This window comes from Physeter macrocephalus, chromosome 18 (assembly GCF_002837175.3).
Source record: "Physeter macrocephalus isolate SW-GA chromosome 18, ASM283717v5, whole genome shotgun sequence".
Taxonomy (NCBI): domain Eukaryota; kingdom Metazoa; phylum Chordata; class Mammalia; order Artiodactyla; family Physeteridae; genus Physeter; species Physeter macrocephalus.
Window position 1 is genome coordinate 2603180 of NC_041231.1, and position 23069 is coordinate 2626248.

A 23069-nucleotide genomic window follows, 5' to 3' on the forward strand; every position below is an offset into this window, starting at 1 on the left:
GCCGCGGCCGTTGCTGCCTGGAAGCCCCGGCCCACCGGTCCCCCCCGCCCCCCCCCCCCCCCCGCCAGGGTGCCCGGTCTGCTGTACTGGGCGTGGTCACATGCTGCTTCTCCCGGAACGTGCCAGCCCTGAGTCCCCGGTCCCACACGAGAAGAAGAGTGCAAGCCAAGGACGGGTCCCCAGAGAGGCGGAGTCCAGGCCCCAGAGCCTCTGAGCCGCTCGGCCTGGGGAGCCGACCGTTCCCAGTTTCAGTTCCCATCCTGCCAGACAGGGCATCTGCCACCGGACCATCTGCCTGGGCAGAGGAGAGCCACCAGGCCTGCCGAGGCCTGTGCTGACCGAGGCGGGCCAGCCCTCCGGCGGGGTCAGGGTGCCGGCGTCACACAGCCCCAGAGGGCCAGGCCCGAAGCGAGGGCCCCCGTGGGCACCTGGGCAGCGGCCCTCCCCCATGCACAGGATCGTGGCCCCGTACCCGCCCAGGCCGGGAGGGTCGGCCCGCAGGCCCAGGCCAGGGTGCGTGGGGCAGGAACCCGGAGCTGCGCCCCTGCCCGCCTGCCCAGCTGCAGCAGAGATGGACACGGGCCAGAGCCAGGCGTTGCCCGGGAAACAGAGAGTCGGACGCACTCCCTGCTCAACCGAAATTCCTCTATTTTTAGCCCCCCGGCTGCTTTCAGATAAAGTCCATGTAGATGAACGAGCTGTTCGGCAAGATAACAGCCTGCTCCAAACCACGGAGACTTCAAAGGGCAGCAGGCCGCCCCCTCCCATTCCACAGATCCTCTGAGGCTCCCAGGACGCCCTGGGAAGGGGTTCCGGAGCTGAGAGGCGGGGCCGCGGGCACAGAGCCTGGCGGGGACTGGGGTGTCCCGGCCACTGAGGCTGCTGGCGCCCTGGAGCAGAGGGAGCACGGCGTCCACGTCCCACCCGGACACCCAGCAGGGCCTCGGCCGTCCCTCCCCACGTCCCTTGCTGTCAGGACCCTGCAGAGGAGGGTCCTGGAGCCCACATCCCCTCCTCCCCACTTGACGCACCCTCGTGTCCCTGTCGGCACCTCTGAGCCCCGAGTGCAAGCGGGCCGGGGGCTGAGGGAGCCGCAGGCAGCGTGGCCAGCACTGCCCACCTCAGCGTGCACTGGGCAGTCCTCGGATATGCCAGGGAGGGGGCTGCGGGCACTCACTCGGTGCCACTTGCCAAGAATGATGCCACTTGTCAGAGGTCTAAGACCAGCCTGGCCTTCAGCGTCCTCCTCCCGTGGGGACCGACGCCCGGTGCACATGGGGGAGGAGCTGGAGCCCTACGTCAGCGAGCCCACACCGAGCACAGATGGGAGGAAGGAAGGAAGGAAGGAAGGAAGGAGGGAAGGAAGGAAGGGAGACCCCAGACACCTAGGGCACCACCCAAGCCCTGCACGCTCAGGACAGAGCTGGAGAGTGAAACGCCGCTGCGGACAGCGCCGTCCGGGCCCCAAGGACGCCGCCCGCCGCCCGCCAGCAGCGATGCTGCGTGGCCCGCGAGAGCTGGCGTGGGCTCAGGCGCCTACCTTGTCCTCCACGCGGTTCAGGCGGGCACCGATCGTGTTGCTGCCTCGGTCCTTAGTCTTCTCTGTGGGGTTAAAGCACCCAAGTCAGGGACGCCTGGGCTGGCAGACGGGGAGGGGTGGGCAGGTGACCCCGACTGGGCTCGGGGAGAAGGGCGATGGGGGTGAGGGCGTGAGGGTCAAAGGCCTGAACCTATGGGAATGTCTCTTCGAAGCTCTTCTGTGGTGAGAACTTCAGGGGCGGCGGTGGGGGGGCCGGGCGCGGGCTGGCTTGTCCTCACTCCACTCTTCCGCTTCTGTGACCTCCGAGAGCCTCAGAGGACAGGCACCCACCCTGCCCGGGGGCGGCCTGAGATGGTGCCCGCTGTACAAAGGTGACATTCCGCCCCAAGGGGGCACTCGCTCTGGCGGGGGAGGCCTGTCGCCCCTGCGGCCCCTGCCGTCCTGTCCCTGAGTGAGCTGCGCCTCCCACTTGAACTTGGGCTAGGGCAACCCCGAGGAACTGGCCTGGTCCTGCCCTCCCTGGTGCGACCCCCTAGCCCCGCTCCGGGGGACATGAGGCCGTGCCTCAGAGCTGCAGAGCGGCACCCACCTTGCTCCGCAACGTTCTAGCTGGCTGCTCACCCCCCAACCCCACTCCCAGGCCCCCACCTTCCCAGGGTCCTGGTCACGTTTCCACACTCAGATCATCAATGGCCTAGAAAAGCCTGCCATTTATAAGGACGCATGCAGGTTCTTGCACTAACTGAAAATCCCTGGTAAATCACGTCTGAAGCCAGTTTTCTTAGGGCGGGTCTACCCGCCCCCCTCTCTGGATTTCCTTGCGAGACATGCACTTTCTGATGGTGGAGGGATGGTAGGAGGGTGCGGCCTGGGCCGCCACGCCCAGGGTGTCTCGATGCAGAAACCCACCTGAGACGGAGACGAAGAGGGAGGGCTTCCCGATGGACTGGTCCAGCCTGCGGGGGAGGGAGGGAGACGGAGACCAGCTCACGCTTGGCCGGGGCACCGCACGGACATCTGGCCTGTCGGTGGGTGGATGGGCTGATGTGCCCAGCAAGACAAGCTGCCCGCCCCTTCTGGGGGCCGCCCCTCGCTGCCACCCAAAAACCAGCCAGGTGCCTCCCCGGTTCCAGAGTCCCATGCTCCCAAGGGGGCCTGGGGGGGGGAGCGCTCAGAGGTGAAGGGCAGTGGTAGGGCTGCCCCTTTGCCACCCTCCCTGGGCACAGCAGGCTCCCAGGATAGCCCAGCGTCCTGAATGTTCCCAGAGAGGCAGGCCTGCAAGTGGGCCCTGCCAGGGCGAGGCAAGGTCGCTGGGCTGGGTGGGCTTCACGACCCTGTAGTAGGTCAGCGACAGGGGTGGGGGCAGCCTGAGCCCCGGGCCTGGCCCGTGGTCAGGAGAGGCCCATCTCCCAGCCGCACCCTGCGTCGCACAGAGCTCGGCTCCCAGGCCAGCCCACCGTGGAGACGCGGCTGGTCTGAGCCCACGCGGGCCCCCAAGGACCACGCTGCTTCCGTGAGGATGAGCTCCGCGGGCCCCAAGTCAGAAGCCAGAAGACGTCGGCCCCCAAGAGTTGAGGCGCTCAGCTCCCAACTGGTGGGGTCTCTCCTGGAGGCGGCGTCTCCTGGGGCTGGACCCGGCCCCTGCGCACAGGGTGTGTGCTGGGCTGTGCAGTGTCCAGCATCTCTGAGGGGTGGGCATGTGTGGCGTGAGCCCCTGGCCCCGCCCCCCCGCCCCCGGGCCCCGCCCCCGGGCCCCGCGCCCACCTCCTCTGCAGCTCCTTGATGCGCACCATGAGGTTGAGGTGGCCCTGGGAGTACTGCTCGATGACATCCCGCACGTCGTAGGGCTTCCGCGCTTGCTGCGGTGGGAGACAGAGAGTCACGCTGCGGGCTCGGCGTGAGCGCGGTGACCGCGCCTGCCTTCCGTGGCCTTCCAGGATCTAAGGAGCTGCCCACGTGGCACCTTGGGGCAGGCCTGGATCAGCGCACACGCAGTGGCCGGGCTCATCCCCCCCGGAGCTGGGTGACCCTGGGCCAGCACCTCGGCCTCTCTGGGCCTCGGCTCCCAGCCCGCTCACCCGCAGGGACCAGCCCGCTCTCCCTTTCCAGGCCACCGGTCCCTGTTTTCAAGCTGCCTTGGAAGAGCTGGCCCAGCTGAGGGCCTGGGGGCCAGCATGGCTGCCGGTCATTGGGTGGAGGGCACAGCTTTGTGCAGCCACCGCCTGCCTGAGCCCCAAGCTCACCCTCCACACACTTGTGGGCCGGCGCACCCACTGTTCCTGGGACGGGGAGGTGGCCCACCCCACCCCCTTCCCAGGCAGTCCCCTGAGCTGAGCAGGGGTGGCCCCGGGGGCCAGGCCTCCTGCTGGGGCTCCCAGGCTGCCCGGGAACAGAGGATGGTCCCACGGCAGGCCTGGGGCCATGGGGGAAGGGAAGGGGACCCCAGAGCTCCAGGCTCGGCGCCAGCCCTGAGCCCATAAATGCATCCGGGGCTCAGGTGAAACCACAACAGAGAGAACGGGGCTTCTCACGACGTCAGCAAAACCTCCAGCCGCATTTATGGCCTCGATCCCAGGAGCTTACGGTCTGAGGGTCTCGCCCAGGTAGCATCGGGCTGGCCGCGTCGGGGTTTGATGGCCCAGGAGGCCCTTCGCCCACACAAGCGAGCCAGAGCCGCGTGGGGACACAGGCCACTTCTATTGGGAGAACCGCGGGGAGACGGGGTTGGGGGCCCCAGGTGGTCTCATTAACCCTGCAGGGCCCACACTAGTGATGGCCTGGGAGGTTACTGCCTCTTGCTGGGGAGTGTAGGGGGCCTGAGAGACACGCCAGAGAGCTGGCAGCGCAGGGCGGGGCCGGCGGGTGAGAGGGTGAGAAGTAATAAGGCACAGATGCCCGTTGAGGGTCAGGGCCAGGTCTCACCCCTGGGAGCCCCAGGGCACCTGTCCTCCCTGCCCACCTGAGGCCTCCTTCTCCTTGGGGTGCCACCCCAGAGACTGGGGCTACCCCAGGCTAAGGGTAGGGCCACCTCTGCCTTCCGGAAAGATGGGGTTCCCCTGAGGGCGGGGTCCTGCCTCGATCTCTGGGCACCCTTCGGACACGTCCAGGGGCCCTGCCATCAACGCTGGCGGCTTCACTAAGTTCTCGCAGCTCCCCCCATCATCCTGGACCCCCGGAATCCCGAGGCAGCGCAGAATCCTCCCTCCTGTCAGGCACCGGGCACAGGAATTCCAGGGGGCTCCTGCTCCCGCAAGATCCGCCAGGCGGGGCCCTCACAGGTAACACCCAGCCCCGCTTTGGGCCCCGGGACCACCCTGTGTCCCTTTGTGGCCTACATGCCGAGGCCCGTGGTGGGGTCTCAGGGTCAGGAGTGGGTGGGATGGGACTCTGGCAGGCTCTCCCACTTGCCACACGCTGAGCTTCATGACAAGTGTAACCGCGGCACTTAGCTACAGGCTGGTGGTAATACCCCAGGGCTCAGTTTGTCCTTCTGTGAGATGAGGAGGCTGAGCCCTCTGGCTGACGGGGAGGGAGAGGGGATGAAGTGAGATGGTAGGTGACAAAGGCCCGCGGGTCCTGAGCCGGCTCTTGCCAGGAGAGCCCGAGGTGGCTGTGATAGCGTCTGCGGCTGAGCCCAGGGTCCGCGCTGCTGTTTAGCGCACAGGCCACTGAGTTGTGATCTCGGCCTCCTGTGAGCAGCGCCGACCACCTCCAGGCCTGCCGGCGCGGTCTGGGGCGGGATCAGGAGAGGGGAAGGCTGGGTTCAGAGGTCAAAGTGGGGCAGGCCTGGCCTGGAACGGAGCGGGTCCTTGTCCTGGTCTCCCAGACACCCTGGGAGGTCACGGCCCACTGCGTGCAGGTGAATCTGGGCACCGGAGCGTGTTAAGAGCCTCTGTGTGCACAAATGTATACGGATGTCCCCGTGGGAAGGCGTAAGAGTACAGGTGACAGGTGTGTGTGTGCCGGGCACGCGTGTGCGTGTCTGCAGAGGCGAGGGGGGCTGGGGCTTGTGAGCAGGCCCCCCACCCCTGGCCTCGCCTTGTCTAGGGTGTGGACCGAAACAGGGTAACCGACGCCCGGCTGACACCCAGGACCCGTGGCGCGGCGGGGTCCCAGGCCCCCTGAGACTCATCTCGGAGCTGAGAAGTGCACCTCCCGCCCCCCAACCAGTGGCCAGAGCTCCTGGAGGCCTTTGTCGAGTGGTGGCCTGGGGCCCAGCTGGAGACATCATCTCAGCTTTCTCTCTAGAGCTCATTTCCTTGGCGGCAGCAGGAGCCTGAGATGAGCCGAGATCACGCCCGGCTGGCCAGACTGACCGCCGGTGGACGTGCGAGCTCAAGGCACACGTGAAGGGCTAAGAGGCTCTGGCTCCTCCGGCCAGACACAGGGGCGGCCAGCTGGGTACTTATCTGCCGGCGAGGCGGGCAGGGGGGCCACCCGCCACTTCTGCAGCCCCTGAGGCCAGATGGGGGTGGGCGTGCAGCAGACAGAGAGACGGGCTGCTGCGGGGGAAGGGGCGGCGTCCCTGACAGCTGGGCCTGGGTGGGGGGCCACCCCTGGAGCCCCGCAGAGCCCCTCACTGCCAGGGACTCGTCCACCGCTTCTACTCCCGTGGGTCCCTCCTTCCTGGAGGCCTCTTGCTGTCCATCCCTCCTGCTGCCCCAGCTTCGGGCTTTGCTCGAGAGCCTTTGTACCCGAGGGCAAGCCAGGAAGCTGCCAGGAGCTTCTCCACTCAAAGGGCCCCGCCCAATTTATTTAAGGCCCCCCAGGGGTCCTGCGCCGAGGGGAGGGGAGGGGAGGGGAGGGGCAGGGAGCAGGGGAGGTGAGGCTGCCCAGCTTCCTTCCAGAAGCCTCCAGGCCATTCGCAGGACCCTGGCCTGTGTCCTGAGGCAGAAGAGGAGACCCTCGGCCTGGGAGGGAGGTCAGCAGCCAGCTTTCTTGCGTGCATTTCTGTGACGGGCACTCACCAGTGTCCACAGCTGCTCCAGCCACTGTGGTGCCCAGCTGCCCCGGGCGGTCTGCGGTTCTGAGCTGGGAGCTGCTCACATCACCCCCAGAGCTGGGCCTGCCATGAGCCCCGAGGTTCCGCCTGCCCTGCTGGGTGCCCCAGACCCTGGAAGCAGCCCCCAGGAAGCCTGCTGTCCACCCTGGCACGGCCCTGCGTGGCCCAACAGTGCCCCAGGCCTCTGCCCTGCCGGGGCCTGCTCCGGAACGCTGGAGGCCCAGCTGCTCAGGCGGGGGACCGTCCCCATCCTGGAAGAGTCCCCACTGACCCCTCTGCTCCCCAGGTTGACGTCTGTGGTTTTAGACGCCACCACCAATGGCCCTCCAGCGAGGGCGACACATCATGGCCCTTCCGGGGGCCTCCTCCGCTCTTGCGAGAGGTCCTGCCCAGACCCGACCCCTGAGGGGGTTCCTGCCATTCCTCCTCCCCCCTCCCCAGGAGGCCAGCCCGCCCTCACCCAGCGCCCCCTGAGCTCCCTGCTCCACCAAGCCACCCCTCTGCTGGCACCGCCAGGGCAGCGGGCCCTCGGGGAAGGAACAGCCACAGAACCCGGACGCCCTCCGTCCGGGGCCGTCGGATCTCGCCCAGAACACTGCCGGGCAGACCTCCTGCCGCCGGCCGACAAGAGCATTCACCACGACTCTTTTGTTTCAACAGTGAGGAGTCCCAGGCCCTGGCGGGAGCCTTAGCACAACTTGGGCCAGTTTGGTGGGGACGGCCTCCCTCCAGGGCTGCAGGCAGACAGACGGGCAGGCAGCAGGATGCCACCGGAGACTCTGTGTGCAGACCACCCAGCCAAGGGGGCCACGGCTGCTGCCGGGTAGCCGGAGGAACGGGGCGGTCGGGGCAGGGCCTCACCAGGCCTGTCCTTGGGGCCGGGATCAGTGGCGGTCGTGTCGTGGCAGAGCCTGTGTGAGGGCTGGGCACCCGTGGATGCCGTTCTGGGCCAGCACCTTGGGCTCTTGTTCCCACTACCAGCGGGGGAAAGGCTCTTCCCCAGGTCTTCCGGGGGGTGGGGTCTTTCCAGAGCCCCGCACCGAGTCTGGCTCTGTGGCCTGGGCGGGTGAGGGCTCTGCTGAGGGGGCTGGAAGGAGCCAGTGTCAAGCTTTCAGCCTGGGGTGGGAGGCACGGCCCGGAGGGGGCTGGCTCTTGTCCCAGCCTCGCTGTGACCACCCAGGGGGTGTGAACAAGTCGCCCCCAACCTCCCCTGCTTGGCGAAGCAGGCCCAGGGGATGTGGATGTTGGTTGGCTCTGGGCGAGCCTCAGTCCTGGCTCCACCAAGGACTCACTTTTGAAAGGCACTGGTGGCCAAGCCTTCTGGAAAGAGAATGGCCTCCCCCAAGGGTCCCAGGGCCCCTGCTTCCTAAGTCTCCATGTTCTCAGACTCAGGGCTGAGCTGGGTCCCCCTCCTCGACGGAGGATGGTCCCCACGTAGGAAGGAGGGCACCAAGCCTGCCGCCAGCTGGCTTCCTCTGCGGGCTCCCAGGGGCTGCCGCAGGAGACCCGCCCCTGCAAGGAGTGCCGATGGGGAAGCCCACAGTCTCCAGCGCCGCCCAGCCAGAGAGACCCTACCTCTCCCTGCAAAGGCGGGCCACCCCGGGGCACAGAGCAGGGCTGGGTCTCCCCTCTGCTCCGACTCGCACAGGGTGGGCGAGGGGGACGAGAGCTCTGAGCCGGCCTGGGACAGAGCACTTCCTGCCCAGGTGACGCAGGGCAGCCTCCGCACCCTCCCTGAGTCACTCCCACTCCTGTCTGGTGGGGGCGGGGGAGGGGCGAGCGAGCCCCCAGGCTCTGCGTGCATCTGGGCTCTGCGCTGGGCCTCAGGGTCCGGGCCGATCAGGGGAGTGTCCCTCCAGGGTCTGCTGTCTTGGGGACGGATCCTGAAGTCATGGCAGGGTGTTTGATGGGTGAAGGGTCAGGTCTCAGATATGGCAGGGTATGGAGACCCCGCAGCCTGCGCTGTGGGTGGGAGAGGGGCTTTCAGGGTGGACCAGGGCGGGAGGGCTGAGCGCAGGACTCACCTGGAATTTCTTCTTGGCCACAAAATACTGCATGCGCCGAATGACCTTGATGGTGGCCCGGTGGTGCTCCCGCAGCCTGCGGTGGAGAATGGGGGGGAGGGCATGAGTGGGGACCTGGACGGTCATCCTGTGTGCCCACCGCTGTCCGAGGCTCGGAGGCGTCCCAAATGTGCCCCCACTCCCCGGCAGAGCGCTGGGCCTTTCCAGAAACAAGGAGAATATTCAACCCCCTCGGATGGGGATCTGCAAGCTCACATCCTGGTGGCAGGAGGAGATGCTGAGGCCAAGAGGCTTTAAATTAGGGGGATGACCCTAGAGGGACCCTCTCCTTGCTCGTTGCTCGGAAGTGGGGTAGGGGTCAGGGTCCCGAGTTGGCAATGGCTCTGCCTCTCGCTTACGGTAGAGCCACAGAAGCTTCTTTCTACCGTTGGGCCTTCTGGCTGCTCATTAGTAGAGTGGGGAGGGGGTACAAACAGGTGACAGCTAAGGCCCCTTTCGGCTGGAAGGTTCTATAGCCCGTCCACCGGTACCCACTTGGAAAATATAGGGCTGCCGGACAAATTAGCCAGGGATAGTTACCACCTGAGCCACCCTGTTAAGGAGACCGTGTGGTGTCCCCTCTGAAGTTCCTTCTAGAAACATCATTAGAAAGGAAACACAATCATTGATGTATATACGTGCATAGGAAAAAGACCGGAAGGAAATACATCCACATGGAACCAGTGGGGATTTTGCTTCTGGCTCTGAAGCTTGCATCTGACCACACCTTCTGCTGAGAACACCACCACAGCTGTGTGATGGCTTTGAGAGCAAGGAAGACTCGGAGGGCTGAGATCCCAGAAGAGAAACAAACTGGGAGAGCCCACGTGCGCGTTTGTGCGTTTGTTGTGTGGGGCACACGAGCCGAATGGGAGGCAGGGGGCTCCCTGGGCTGGCAAGATAAACAGGAGTCCAGGGCTGCAAAGACATCCAGGACTTGATGGGCCAAGATCCTGGTGAATGGGGGGCCACAGAGAAGGAAGCCCCCTTTCACGCAATTTCCCCTTGAAGCATTTGTGAACTAAGCTCCACAGCATGGGGTGAGATCCTGAGAAACGGAGCAAGAAGCAGCTGCTAGGATAAAAAGCTAAGCAGAGGCCTCCACAGACTCACGTCACTGGGGAGAGGAGAATTGTGATTCAGAGTCACCACGGAGCAGGGGCCCTGGCAAACATCCCAAGCTTTCAGATGAGACCCCCCCCACAACCGTGCCATAGCCTCAAATCACCTCAATCCCCACCTGGAGCAAGGTGCTCTGTCCCGCACCTTTTGCATGCCAGAGAAAACCGAATTATCTGTAGGGATAAGATCATGGAGCCTCTATTTTGTTTTTAATACTCAACAGACGGAAAACAAACGGACAAAACAGACCATGGAAACAGATCTAAAGATGTGGTAGCTTCAATGCCTTAAAGACTTGTAGCTCTTGCATCAAGAGATAGAGTTGGTTTTCCCACTGCTTGAATTTGGGCTGACCTTGACCCTTATCGTGATGAAAAGACTGCTGGGGAAGTCCCATCGTGTATAACTTGTGTGCTCTTGGAATGTGGTCGCTTGAACCACCTGAGCTGGCGGGCTGGAGAGGCCACATGGAGAATCGTGGTGCTCTGGCCAAGAGCCAGCACCAAGCAATAGGCATGTGAATTGAGGCCATCTTCGACCATCCGGCCCTGATAAGCCTCCAAGGGGACTGCAGCTGCGAGAGTCACTCCACGCAGAGCCAGCAGGACAACCTCCCAGCTGAGCCGAGCCCAAATTGCTGACCCACAGACTCATGAATAAGGAAAGAGCTGTGGTGTGAAGCCGCTAAATTTAGGTGTGGTTTTCCATGCTGCAATAGATTAAAAGAAATTAGGACCCCAAAGTGGGGTACATCATATCAAAATCCTGAAACGCATAGTGCTGGTTTGGAGACCAGGCACTGGGCAGAGGCTGAAAAAAAAAAAAAAAAGGCCTATCGTAAGATGCTGGACTTTGGACAGGGTGCCGTCTCTAATCGCATGAGACTTTGGCGTCTCTTGGAGGGGTGAGTGAATTTTGCTTTGGGGGGAACGTAAAAAGTTATGGCCAGAGGGCGGGCGGCGGGGAGGTTAGAGATGGGTGTAAATCCTTTGCAGTTCCCCCCAACTATTTCCATCATCATGGAATGCTGCTGCCATGTGGACATGTCTGAGCTGGGCTGCTAGAAAAGCCAAGTGGAGGAGAGCTGAGGCACCCTGGCTGACAGCCCGACAGCTCCAGACTCCGGAGGCTAGCTGAGACCACCCAGTCACCACCAGGCTGCCGCTCGGATGAGCCAGGTGAGACCAGCCAGATGAGGAGCCCAATATGCTGACCCACAGACTCAGGAGCAAACAGATGAATTGGTTTGCTTCAGAGTTTTTAGATAAGGACTTGAAAATAACCTTGCTAAATAGATGACAGATGGAGAATTTCACCAGAGAAGTAAAATCTATAGGAAAAGGAAAGAAAGGAAATTCCAGAACAAAAAGGACACTCATGGAAATTAAGAAATGCAGTAGATGAATTTGATAGCAGAGGAGAAGAGAATACTTGTGAATTGGAGAAAATAGCCAGGTTAGGGTATGGAGGGAAAGTAGAATTAAACATACAGGAAAAAGTGCAAGGCATATAAGATAAGGTTAGAAATTCTAATACATGTAACATCTTAGAAGGAGAGGAGGCAAAATGGAGAACAAATCATTTTGAAGCCTCAGTGGCACAGAATTTTCCCCAAATGATGGAAGACATCAGGCCACAGATTCAAACAGCTCTTTGGATCCAGCTGGAGAGAGAGACAAGGTACAACAGACCCAGGCCCATCGGAGTAACCCTGCTGAAGACCAAAGGCACAGGGAACATTGCAGAAGCTCTAAAGTCAGGGGGGTGGGGGTGGGAATGATGACACATTATCCTGATGGTTGACTTGTCAATGGAAAGGATGAAAGCCAGAATGACATCCTTAAAGTGCTCAAGGAAAATTCCTACCAACTTAGCATGCTATATCCATCAAATACGTTCTTAAAAATGAAGGTTCAAGTGAAATAATCCAGTCACAAAAGGATAAACTCTGTATAGTTCCACTTGTATGAGGACCTAGAGTCGTCAAGTCTACAGAGACAGAAAGTAGGATGGTGGGGCTGGGCCTGAGGGGAGGGGGATGGGGAGTGAGCATTCAATGGGGACAGGGTGTCAGTTTGGGAAAGATGAAACAGTTCTGGAGATGACGGTGATGGTTACACAACAACGTGAATGTGCTTAATGCCCCTGAATGATAAAGTTAAAAATGGCTAAAATGGTACATTTTACGTTATGCATATTTTCTACAGTAATTATAATAAAAGAAGGTGAGGGCTTCTCTGGTGGCGCAGTGGTTGAGAATCTGCCTGCCAATGCAGGGGACATGGGTTCGAGCCCTGGTCTGGGAAGATCCCACATGCCACGGAGCAACTAGGCCCGTGAGCCACAACTACTGAGCCTGCGCGTCTGGAGCTTGTGCTCTGCAACAAGAGAGGCCGCGACAGCGAGAGGCCCGCGCACCGCGATGAAGAGTGGCCCCCGCTCGCCGCAACTAGAGAAAGCCCTCGCACAGAAACGAAGACCCAACGCAGCCAAAAATAATAAATAAATAAATTAATTAATTAAAAAAAAAAAAAGAAGGTGAAAACTAGACCAAGAGAATTCACTGCTGGGAGACCTGCACAGAAAGAACGATTTAGGGGTCTCCCCAGGTAGAGAGCAATGATCCCAGAAGGATGAACAGAAATACAAGAAGGAATTAAGAATGTAAAAAAGGACAGATATGTGAGAAAGTTTAAGTTAGTAAATTAAATTGACTGAAATAATCATGATAATGTTTCCTGAGGTTTAAGGCATAGCTATAGCTAAAAATACCTGATAAAAATAGCATAAAAGGGAGGAGGCATCAGTGGAGATAAACAGTGGCGAGCACCATGTGTTGTTAGGGAAACGGTAAAAGTGCTCATCTGAGGTCGACTCCAGTGAGACAAGGATGTGTATGATAATCTCTAGGCAACCACTGATGGAATAATAAAGGACTGTAGAATTAACAAGCTAATAGGGGATAAAAATTAATTAATAACGATTTTTGATTAACCCAAAGAAGCAGGAAAGGAAGTCAAAAGGAAGTGATGGAACAAATGGGAAAAAGAAAAGTGAGATAGTAGATTGCATGCATTGCAGAGGGACTAAATATTCCAATTAAAAAACCAAGATTGTCAGATGAGATTTAAAAAAACAATTTGATGTTGCCTATAAATATACTGAAATAGATAGGCATAGAAATGTTGACAGTAAAAGGATAGAAAAAGACACACATTGGTGTTGCCCAAAGAAAGCTAGTACAGGTAAACTACTATCAGACAAAGAAGACTTTAAGTATTGCCAGAGATAAAGAGGGATATTTCATCATTTAAAAAGCAGTCAAGGGAATTCCCCGGCAGTCCAGTGGTTAGGACACCATGCTTCCACTGTAGGGGGCAGGGGTTCCATCCGTGGTTGGGGAACTAAGATCCTGCATGCCACGTGGCAAAAAAAAAAAGTGGTCAAAATTTGGTGGGAAGAGATCAATTCCAAATCTGTATGTACTTAACAACATAAGCTTCAAATATATAAAGCAAAAGCTGGCAGAACTAAAGGTAAAAGAGAAAATCCACAATCATGGTGGGAGATTTGAATGCACCTCTGTGGGTAACAGATAGAGGAGCTGTGAAAACATCTAAAGAGAGACATGTCTGAACAAACCGAGTAGGAACTTGATGTGATCAACGCTTACAGAACACTGTGCTCAGTGCCCAAAGAGTGTCTAAGCTTCCCAAGCGCACAGGGAACATCTACCGGAAGGGACCATGTGCAGGGCTTGAAGAGCAAGTTCCAACAAATTTCAAAGAAAGTAAGTCATATATGTATGTTCTCTGACCACAGAGAAATTAAGCTAGAAATGAATAGGAAAAAGATAACTGGAAAATCCTTAAGTGTTTTGGAAATTAAATATCTCAAGGATCGAAGAGGAAATCTGATAAGAATTGGAAAATATTTTTAATTGAATAATAATAAAAACGTCCCGTATCACAACTTACAGCTAAATAAGTGCTTGAGGTACCATGAAATAGTGCTTAGAGGAAACTTTATGATCGTAAATCATATATTAAGAGAAGAGGAGAGGCCGAAGTCTGTCTCAAGAAGTTTAAACAATAGTAAATTAAACCCCAAGAAGGCAGATAGAAAGAGATAATAAAGATAAGAGCACAATTCGATTAAATAAAAAATGAACATTTCATTAAGGAAAATCAACAAAGCCAAAATTTGATTTTCTGAAAAGACTAACTAGAGATATTTTAAAAACCTATTTAGAGGATATTATGTACAAAAATAATCTTGATAGTTTAGATAAAATAGATTAATTCCTAAAAACACCACAATATATAAAAGCAGACGTAATGGGGCTTCCCTGGTGGCGCAGTGGTTAAGAATTCACCTGCCAATGCAGGGGACACGGGTTCGATCCCTGGCCCGGTAAGATCCCATATGCCGCGGAGCAACTAAGCCCGTGCGCCACAACTACTGAGCCTGCGCTCTAGAGCCCGTGAGCCACAACTACTGGTCCGCGTGCCACAACTACTAAAGCCTGCACACCTAGAGCCTGTGCTCCGCAAGGAGAGAAGCCACCGCAATGAGAAGCCCACACACTGCGACGAAGAGTAGCCCCTGCTCGCCACAACTAGAGAAAAGCCCGCGTGCAGCAACGAAGACCCAACGCAGCCAAAAATAAAATAAATGAAATAAAAATAAATTTATTAAAAAAAAAAAAGCAGACGTAAGAAGAAACTTAAAAATCCAAATTGCCCAATTTTAATTAAATAAATTAGATTTGGAATTTACACACAAAAAGCCTTAGGTCTAGATGACTTCACAAGTAGATTCTTCCTTAAATGGGAAGAAATAATACCAATTTTATACAAATCTTTTTAGAGGATTTTTATGAGTCAGTATAACCTTGATATCAAAACCCGACAAGGATGTTTCAAGAAAGAAAAGTCACAGGCCAATCTCTCTCGTAAACATGGATGCAAATATCCTACCTGCTATACCAACAAATTGAACCCAATGCCATATGTAAAGATAGATGATCGAGTGTAGTTCAATCCAGTTACGCAAGGTTGGTTTAGCAGCCGAAAACCAATCAACATTGTTCACCACATCAACAGAACCAGTAAGAAAACAGCACATAAGCAACTCAAAAGATGCAGAAAAACATGTGATAAAACTCAAGACCCATTCATAATTAAAAACACAACTCTTAGAGAACTAGGAATAGGAGGAAACTCCATTTTGTAAAAAACAAACACAAAAGCAAACAAAATCTAAGCAAACATCATGCTTACTGGTGAAATATTATACACTTTCCTCCTGAGACGGGGAGCAAGACAAGGATGTCCGCCATTACCGCTTCTGCTTAATATTATCCTCAAAGTCTCAGCCAGTGCATTGAGGGGGAAAAAAAAAAAAAGGAAATGAAAGATACAATAATTGGACAGGACAAAATAAAACTTTTGTCATTATTTGCAAATGACATAATCATATACGTTAAAAACCCCTTCAGAATCTTCAGATAAATTATTATATTGCTAAATGAATTTAGAAAGAACACTGGTTTTAAAGATGATATACAGGGCTTCCCTGGTGGCGCAGTGGTTGAGGGTCCACCTGCCAATGCAGGGGACACGGGTTCGTGCCCCGGTCCGGGAGGATCCCACGTGCCGCGGAGCGGCCGGGCCCGTGAGCCATGGCCGCTGAGCCTGCGCGTCCGGAGCCTGTGCTCCGCAACGGGAGAGGCCACAGCAGTGAGAGGCCTGCGCACAGCAAAAAAAAAAAAAAAAAAAAAAAAAAAAAAGATGATATACAAAAAGCAATTGTATTTCTCTACGTTAGTAACAAGCAACTAGAAAATGAAATAAAAAGATACCAATTATAACAGCATCCAAACCCATAAAATACCTGAGAATAAATCTCCTCGAGGTGAACAAGTCCTCTACACAGAAACAGACTAGACATTAGTGAGAGAAATTAAAGAAGCCCTAAATCAGTTGAGGGTTATATAATATGTTTATAAATTGGAAGACTCAATATTTGTTAAGAGGTGAATTTTGAGGTATGGGTCAAATGTAATTCCAATCCATAGCAGAGTGCTTTTATTTATTCATTTTTGGGGGGCACAATTTTCAAGCTGATTCTAAAATATTGGTGAGGGGCTTCCCTGGTGGCGCAGTGGTTGAGAGTCCGCCTGCCGATGCGGGGGACGCGGGTTCGTGCCCCGGTCCGGGAAGATCCCACATGCCACGGAGCCAGCTGGGCCCGTGAGCCGTGGCCGCTGAGCCTGCGCGTCCGGAGCCTGTGCTCCGCAACGGGAGAGGCCACAACGGTGAGAGGCCTGCGTACCGCAAAAAAAATAATAATAATAAAAATAAAATAAAATATTGGTGAAAAAGCAAAGGCTAGGGTAGACGAGACAATTTTGAAGAACAACAAAGTTGAGATCTCACACTGCCAGAGTTCAAAATGTACTGTAAAGCTACAGTGATGGGCAGAGTGTGTTAGAGAGATGTGGTATTAGAATACACTTTTAACACAGCCGTATTAGGTAGAGGATAGATCAGCGGGACAGAATAAAACATTCAGAAGCACAAACACGCATATGTGGTCACTGCGTTTATCACCGAGGCGCTATTGCAATCCAGTGGGGGAAAGAATGTTGTCTTCAGTCAACGGTACTGGAACAATTTGGATCGCTGTATGCAAAAGATAGGAGCCGTGATCCCTGCCACACAGCAGTCACAAACTTAATTCATGTTAGATTTTAGATCAAAGCATGAAGGCACAGACCATCAGACCTCCAGAAGAGAGCAGGAGAATATCTTTATGACCTTGGAAGATTTCCCCAAACACAAGCAACACTGACAACAACAACAAAAAGATTTGACAAATCGCCCTTCCTTAAAATTAAGACCTTCTAGACATCAAAGGACATCATTAAAGGAATGAACAGATGCTCTACAGGCCAGGAAAGGATATTTTCTGGTAAAGGACTTGTAGCCGGAATATACTGAGAATGCCTACAAATCAGTAAGGGAAAGACCACATGATTTAAAAAGATGATTTGAACACAGGCACTTTTCACATAGGATGTCCAAATGTCAGTAAGCCCACGAGAAGGTGTTCAACATCATGACTTATTGGGGAAATGCAGATGAAAACCCGAATGAGGTACCCATATACGCTCGCTAAAATGGCCAAAATGAAAAAGGCTGACAACATCCAGTGTCGCAGACGATGTGGGGTGACAGACTCCCACGTGCTGCTGGTGGGAACGTGTGTTGGTCCACTTTGGAAAGCTGTTGGCTGTAGCCTTGGGACCTGGCATTTTGTATTCTCCAGATACGTAATCCAGAGACATGAGTGTTCACGTCCACCAAAGATATCTATCAGAATCTTAATAGCAGCTTTCCTCACAGGAAGGCCAGCCAGTGACAAAGCTGTATGCAAATACGATTCCGTGCAGGCTCAAGAACAGGCAAGACTGTTCTATGGTGAGAGAAGCCAGGATAGGGGTGACCTGTGGCGGCTGGGGTGGGGGGCGTCGGGGGCGGCTTCCCTGGGGAGGCGGGGAGGAAACTGCTGGTGGGACGGAAGCGTTCTATGTCCTGACCTCGTGGGTTTTTCTGTAGGGTATGTATATGTAAAAATAAGCTGATCTGTTCCTGCAGGATTTGTGCACTTTACAATAAATAAATCATACCACAGTTTTTTTTTCTTAAAGCCTTTCAAGATAAGCAGCTTTTAAAGTTCTCAGGGACAGGTGGTTTCTACTTAGCCCAGAGTTGGCCACTTTTGAGCGCAGAGCATATGAGATGCTCTCCAGCGAGACCAAGGCCCCCCACGTTACTGGACGTTACTGGACGTTACTGGACGGTGGGCCAGGCCCATGTGCAGAAGGCACTCAGGTCTGCGTCCCTGCATCTCCTCCGACCGGGGCACATGCATTCATGGGGGCCCCCTGCACGCAGCACCCAGGCCCGGTGACACTCGTGCATCTACATGGGAGGGGGCAGCAACTTATACACTTCAGGACGCACGCACACACGGACGCGCGCGCGCGCGCGCACACACACACACACACACACACACACACACACACACACACACACACACATGTGCACTTTACAATAAATAAATCATACCACAGTTTTTTTTTCTTAAAGCCTTTCAAGATAAGCAGCTTTTAAAGTTCTCAGGGACAGGTGGTTTCTACTTAGCCCAGAGTTGGCCACTTTTGAGCGCAGAGCATATGAGATGCTCTCCAGCGAGACCAAGGCCCCCCATGTTACTGGACGTTACTGGACGTTACTGGACGGTGGGCCAGGCCCATGTGCAGAAGGCACTCAGGTCTGCGTCCCTGCATCTCCTCCGACCGGGGCACATGCATTCATGGGGGCCCCCTGCACGCAGCACCCAGGCCCGGTGACACTCGTGCATCTACATGGGAGGGGGCAGCAACTTATACACTTCAGGACGCACGCACACACGGACGCGCGCGCGCGCGCACACACACACACACACACACACACACACACACACACACACACACACACACACGGGCTCGGAGGGGGAGCCAAAGCAGGCTCCGGGAGGCCCTGAGATTCCTCCTCTGGGGCTTGGGCCACCGGCCCCATGAGCCTCTCACCCCGGGCCTGAGCCCCGGCAGGGGACGTCCCCTGGCCTCAGGTTCCCGCCTCTTGCAGTCCCCCCAGGTGGTGTGTGAGCAGGCGGTGGGCGGGGCCTCCACAGGTGCCCCACTGGGAAGGGCCCCACTGGCCGTGCCCGCCGAGGCCTGGATGAGGCCCGGGGTTCTTAGATCCCACTTCACTTGAACAAAGGACCACACCCAGTGACTGCCCCAGTGGCCTCCAGAGGCTGCCGCCACCTTCGCCTCTGCCAGGTCCACAGAACAAAGCCATGGCCTTTGCAACCAAGCAGCCCCCCAGGCCAAAGGGAAGCCAGGGCTGGGGACACCGGGGCCCGGCCGGCTCCGCTCAGGCCTGCTGTGGCCTGGCCCCTGCTCTGGCGACAGCCCCATGGCCAGCCTCTCTGCTGGACACAAAGACTCTGTGGTCTCTGGGGAAGGACCTGGATGGCCCTTCTCTCTGAGGGCCTTCTCCTCTCTCCGGGCTGGGCTTGGCCCGGGGAGGGGGAGAGTGCCCTTTTCTGGTGGCTCCAACACCAGGCGGGTGGGACGGGTGGTGGGAATCACCTTGGGCACACTGAGCCCCGCAGGAGAGCGCGTGTCCCCTTCCCTCTGCCTGAGAAGGGAGGCACCCTCCGCCACCCCTTCGACAAAGAGAAGGACCAGGATGGGTATTAGATTTTTATCAACGCTTTTTCCACATCACTTGATAGGATCATGAGAGTTTTCTCTTTGGCCTGTTGATGTGATGGGTTATGTTAATGGAATTTTGAAGATTGAACCGGCCGGGTCTATCTGGAATAAATCTCACTTGGTTGTGGTGTTTCATTTTTTTTATCCATCATTATAGAGTTGGTTGTTCTCTCTCAATAATGTAGAAAACCCCCAGGAACCCACTGCTCAGAATAAAAGCTAGACCCCAACAGCCCCCAGTGCAACCATGCCCCTGCCTCTTCCACCCTGGGGAGCCACGGACCTGAATCCATGTCCCTCACTCCTTGCTTTCCTGATTATATAACTTTATCACGCTTATATATATCCAAAAAAGGGCATATATTTTCTATTTCAGTGATTTAAACTTTACAGAAACGTATCATGCTTTGCCCTGGGCTTATGTTGCCACAAGACCCGCCCACACGGTTGTGAGTCCCTCTGGTTCGTTCGTTTTGACTGGGGGAAAGGACACCTCTACGTGGACGTTCCGAGTACATTCACTCTCCCTCCAGGATGGGCGCGTGGCTTGGTGAGGGCAGGACGGCACGCACCCCTGGTTACCTTCTCCGTCTGGGCACGGACTGGAGTTTCCCCTGGGTGAGTACCCAGGCATGCCACAGCCGGGTCATCGGTGTGTGAAATTGCACCTTACAGGTGATGCCACACTGTCCTTCAAAGTGGTGGCCCTACTAAGCATCCCACCAGCGGTTCAGGAGAGACCCGGGGCCCCCCCATTGCCCCACATCCCCGTCTGCTGCCCTAGTGATCAGGCCTCGGGATTTACACCAGATGAAACCGGTATCGGCGATGCTCTCACACACTGGCCATGTGTCCTCCACTGTGAAAGGCACAGCCCTGGGCCATTTTTCTGTTCAGTTATTTGTGAACTTATTGATTAGTTCGATGCAAATTGTCTGTCTTTCTTCCTCCCTCCCTCCCTTCCTTCTTTCTTTCTCCCTCCCTCTCTCTCTCCCTCCTTCCCTCCCTTCCTATCTATCTACCTACCAAACAACCAATTCTTTGTCAATTCATGTATTGGGAATACCTATTCCTGTCTTAGGCAGAAAAAGGCTCCCCAAAGAAGTTCTAATCCCCAGAACCTATGAATATGTCATCTTACGTGGCACAAGGGACTTTACAGATGCAATTCAGGTGCTGCACCTTGAGATGGGAAGAGTATTCTGGATTATCCAGGTGGGCCCAATTAGACATTTGAGTCCTTAAAAGTGGGGCCTTTCCCAGCTGTGGTTGGAAGAAGCCGTGACTGTGGGAAAGAGGCCAGAGAGCAGCAATGTGATGGCTTTGAAGGTAGAGGAAAGGGCCAAGGACCCTTTAGAAGCTGAAAAAGGTCAGGCATGGATTCTCTCCTGGGGCCTCCAGAAGGAACCAGCCCTGTGATACCTTTCAGACCCTCAGGCTGTGTGGGACTTCTGACCTACAGAACCAAAGGAGGATAAATGCATGTTGTTGGAAGCCACTAGGTTTGAGGGAATTTCTTACAGCAACAATAGAAAACTCATGCAAATCCCACCTTGAAAGTTATCTTTTCACTTTTTTAAGGTGTCTTTTTTTTTTTTTTTTTTTTTTTTTTTTTTTTTTTTTTTTTTTTTTTTTTGTGGTATGCGGGCCTCTCTCTGCCGTGGCCCCTCCCGTTGCGGAGCACAGGCTCCGGACGCGCAGGCTCAGCGGCCATGGCTCACGGGCCCAGCCGCTCCGCGGCACGTGGGATCCTCCCAGACCGGGGCGCGAACCCGGTTCCCCTGCATCGGCAGGCGGACGCGCAACCACTGCGCCACCAGGGAAGCCCCTAAGGTGTCTTTTAATGAACAGAAGTGCTTATTTGACATAAACAAATTTATTAATATTTTTCTTTCATAGTCAATGCTTTTATGTCTCGTGTGAGAAAAGTTCCCTGATGCTAAGTTTTGAAAGATACAAACTAACTTACATTTTCCAATGGTTATAAGCTTTGTATTTGACATTTAATTCTTAGGCCCACCTGGAGTGAATTTTTGAATATGGTGTGAGGTCGGGGCCCAGCTTCACTTTCTCATTATGAATAATCACCTATTCCAGCGACTGGCAATGCCATTTTGATCACACTCAAAAACCTCACACTTGTGCAGGTCTTTTCTGGGCTCTCTATTCCACTGGGCTAATTATCGATTCCTGCACCCACACGGCAGCATCTTAATTACCATGTGTTATACCATGTCCTGGTACCTGGAAGAAATGGCCTTTCCTTGATCTTCTTATAAAGGTCTTGGTATTCTTGGCTCTTCATTCTTCCACAGAAATTTTAGAGTCATCATATTATGTTACATGAAAAAAAAAAAACCTATTGGAGTTTTTATTGGAATTATACTGAATTTATAGATGAAGGAGGAAGAAATGAATTGACATCTTTATAACACTGTCTCTTATTTATGAATATGGTATATCTTTCCCTTTATGTAAGTCTTTGAAATCTCTAAATAAAGCAAAACTTTTGTTCTTTAAAAAAAAACTAACAAAATAGATAAAGCTCTGGTGAGACTGAGAGAAGATAGAAATAAAAATATTGTAAAAGAAAATAAGGAAACATTACGAATAGGGATTTGAAAGCTAATAAAAGAATACTCTCAACAACTATATGCCAGAAACTTTGGAAAACCTAGACAGGAACGGCTATAGTCTCAGGAGAAAATCTAACTCAATAGAACTGACTCAGGAAACATTTGAATAAGCCTACAACTACTAAAGGTATTCACGTGGTGGTTAAAATATCTTCCCACAAGAAAAAGCCAGGGCCAGATGGCTTTATCCCAAATTCTACCAAACTTTCAAGGAACAGATCGTCACAATTTTATACAAACATCTTAAACTGAATGAAAAATGAAAACATGTCAAAATTTGAGGGATGCAGCTAAAGCAGGTCTCAGAGGGAAATTTATAGCATTCAATGACCTAGTAAAAGAAAAGAAAATTCTTAAATCAATGATCTAAGTTTCTACCTTAAGAAACTAGAAAAAGAAGAGCCAGTGAAACCCAAAGAAAGCAGAAGGGTGGAGATGATAACAATATAAGCAGAAATGATTGAACCAGGGAGCAGGGTGTTGCCCTTGTCAGAGATGTGGGCTGCTGTGCTCAGCGCAGCCTGAGGCCCAGCTGAAGCCATAGAGGACCAGCCCCTTGCTGACTTCATCCCTGAAGGTCTGCACCCAGGAACATTTCCATGAACCGCCTTCTGGTCTCCCAGAACGCTTGCTCTTTTGCCCCTGGAAGTGGCTGACTGTGGGGACTCTCCCTTTCAGATCTTTCCAAAGGAAGGGGTTTGGGGAGGGTGTGCAGAGACAGCAGGCTGCTGTCACCTTTCCCTTGGAGGCCTGGTATGTGTTTGTTGCCCAGTGCCGGCTCTGATAGGAAGGCAGGGTGTCCCTGTCTCAGGCCCAGGGAAGCAGAGCCTCGTGACTCGTGGCTCGGCCTCCCTGCTGGCGGCAGTGCCGAGGGCAAGACTGCAGTGTGAGCTCTGTCCCCGTGACAGCCCAGTCACCCTCCTGCCCCGGCTCTGGTTTCTGTGGGTGGGAGGGGCGGGGGGAAGCCCAGGCCCCCTCGCCCCCAACCCAGCTCACACTGGACTCTGTGTCCGAGTCTTGCCCACCCGGGCTGGCTGGGGGCTCGCTGCCCTGCTGTCTTCCCTTCCCGCCCTTGACCCATCCCGCCGGGGCAGCTCTGGCTTCCGGCTCTGGATGCCTGCCTGAGGGCTGGGGGGAGTCTGTGGTTGAGTCAGGCGACTTCTTTAGAGATAGCACCCTGCGGGGTGAGGGTTGTGCAATCCTGAGACTTCAAACCAGCCCGCCCAGCCGGCACGGCCCACTGGCTTCTGACAAAAACAGCTCAGGATAGGCTGTGAAGTGCCCCGGCCTGGCCCCGCCTGGGTCTGAGAAGCAACTGAAGGACGGGTGGACCAAGGGGCCACCGTGCCTGTCTTCTGCTGACCCTGAGCCGAAT

General features: G+C 55.0%; 1 protein-coding gene across 1 annotated transcript in view; it reads right to left on the reverse strand.

Moving 5' to 3' along the window:
- KCNQ1 (potassium voltage-gated channel subfamily Q member 1) overlaps positions 1-23069 on the reverse strand; it is a 364341-nt gene that overhangs the window by 70903 nt on the left and 270369 nt on the right. Inside the window, exons 12-15 of the mRNA XM_024133313.3 lie at positions 8567-8642; positions 3305-3399; positions 2450-2496; positions 1541-1602 (exon numbers count right to left, since the gene is read on the reverse strand). Coding sequence (XP_023989081.1) covers positions 1541-1602; positions 2450-2496; positions 3305-3399; positions 8567-8642 — 280 coding nt within the window. The remainder of the gene's footprint in view (positions 1-1540; positions 1603-2449; positions 2497-3304; positions 3400-8566; positions 8643-23069) is intronic.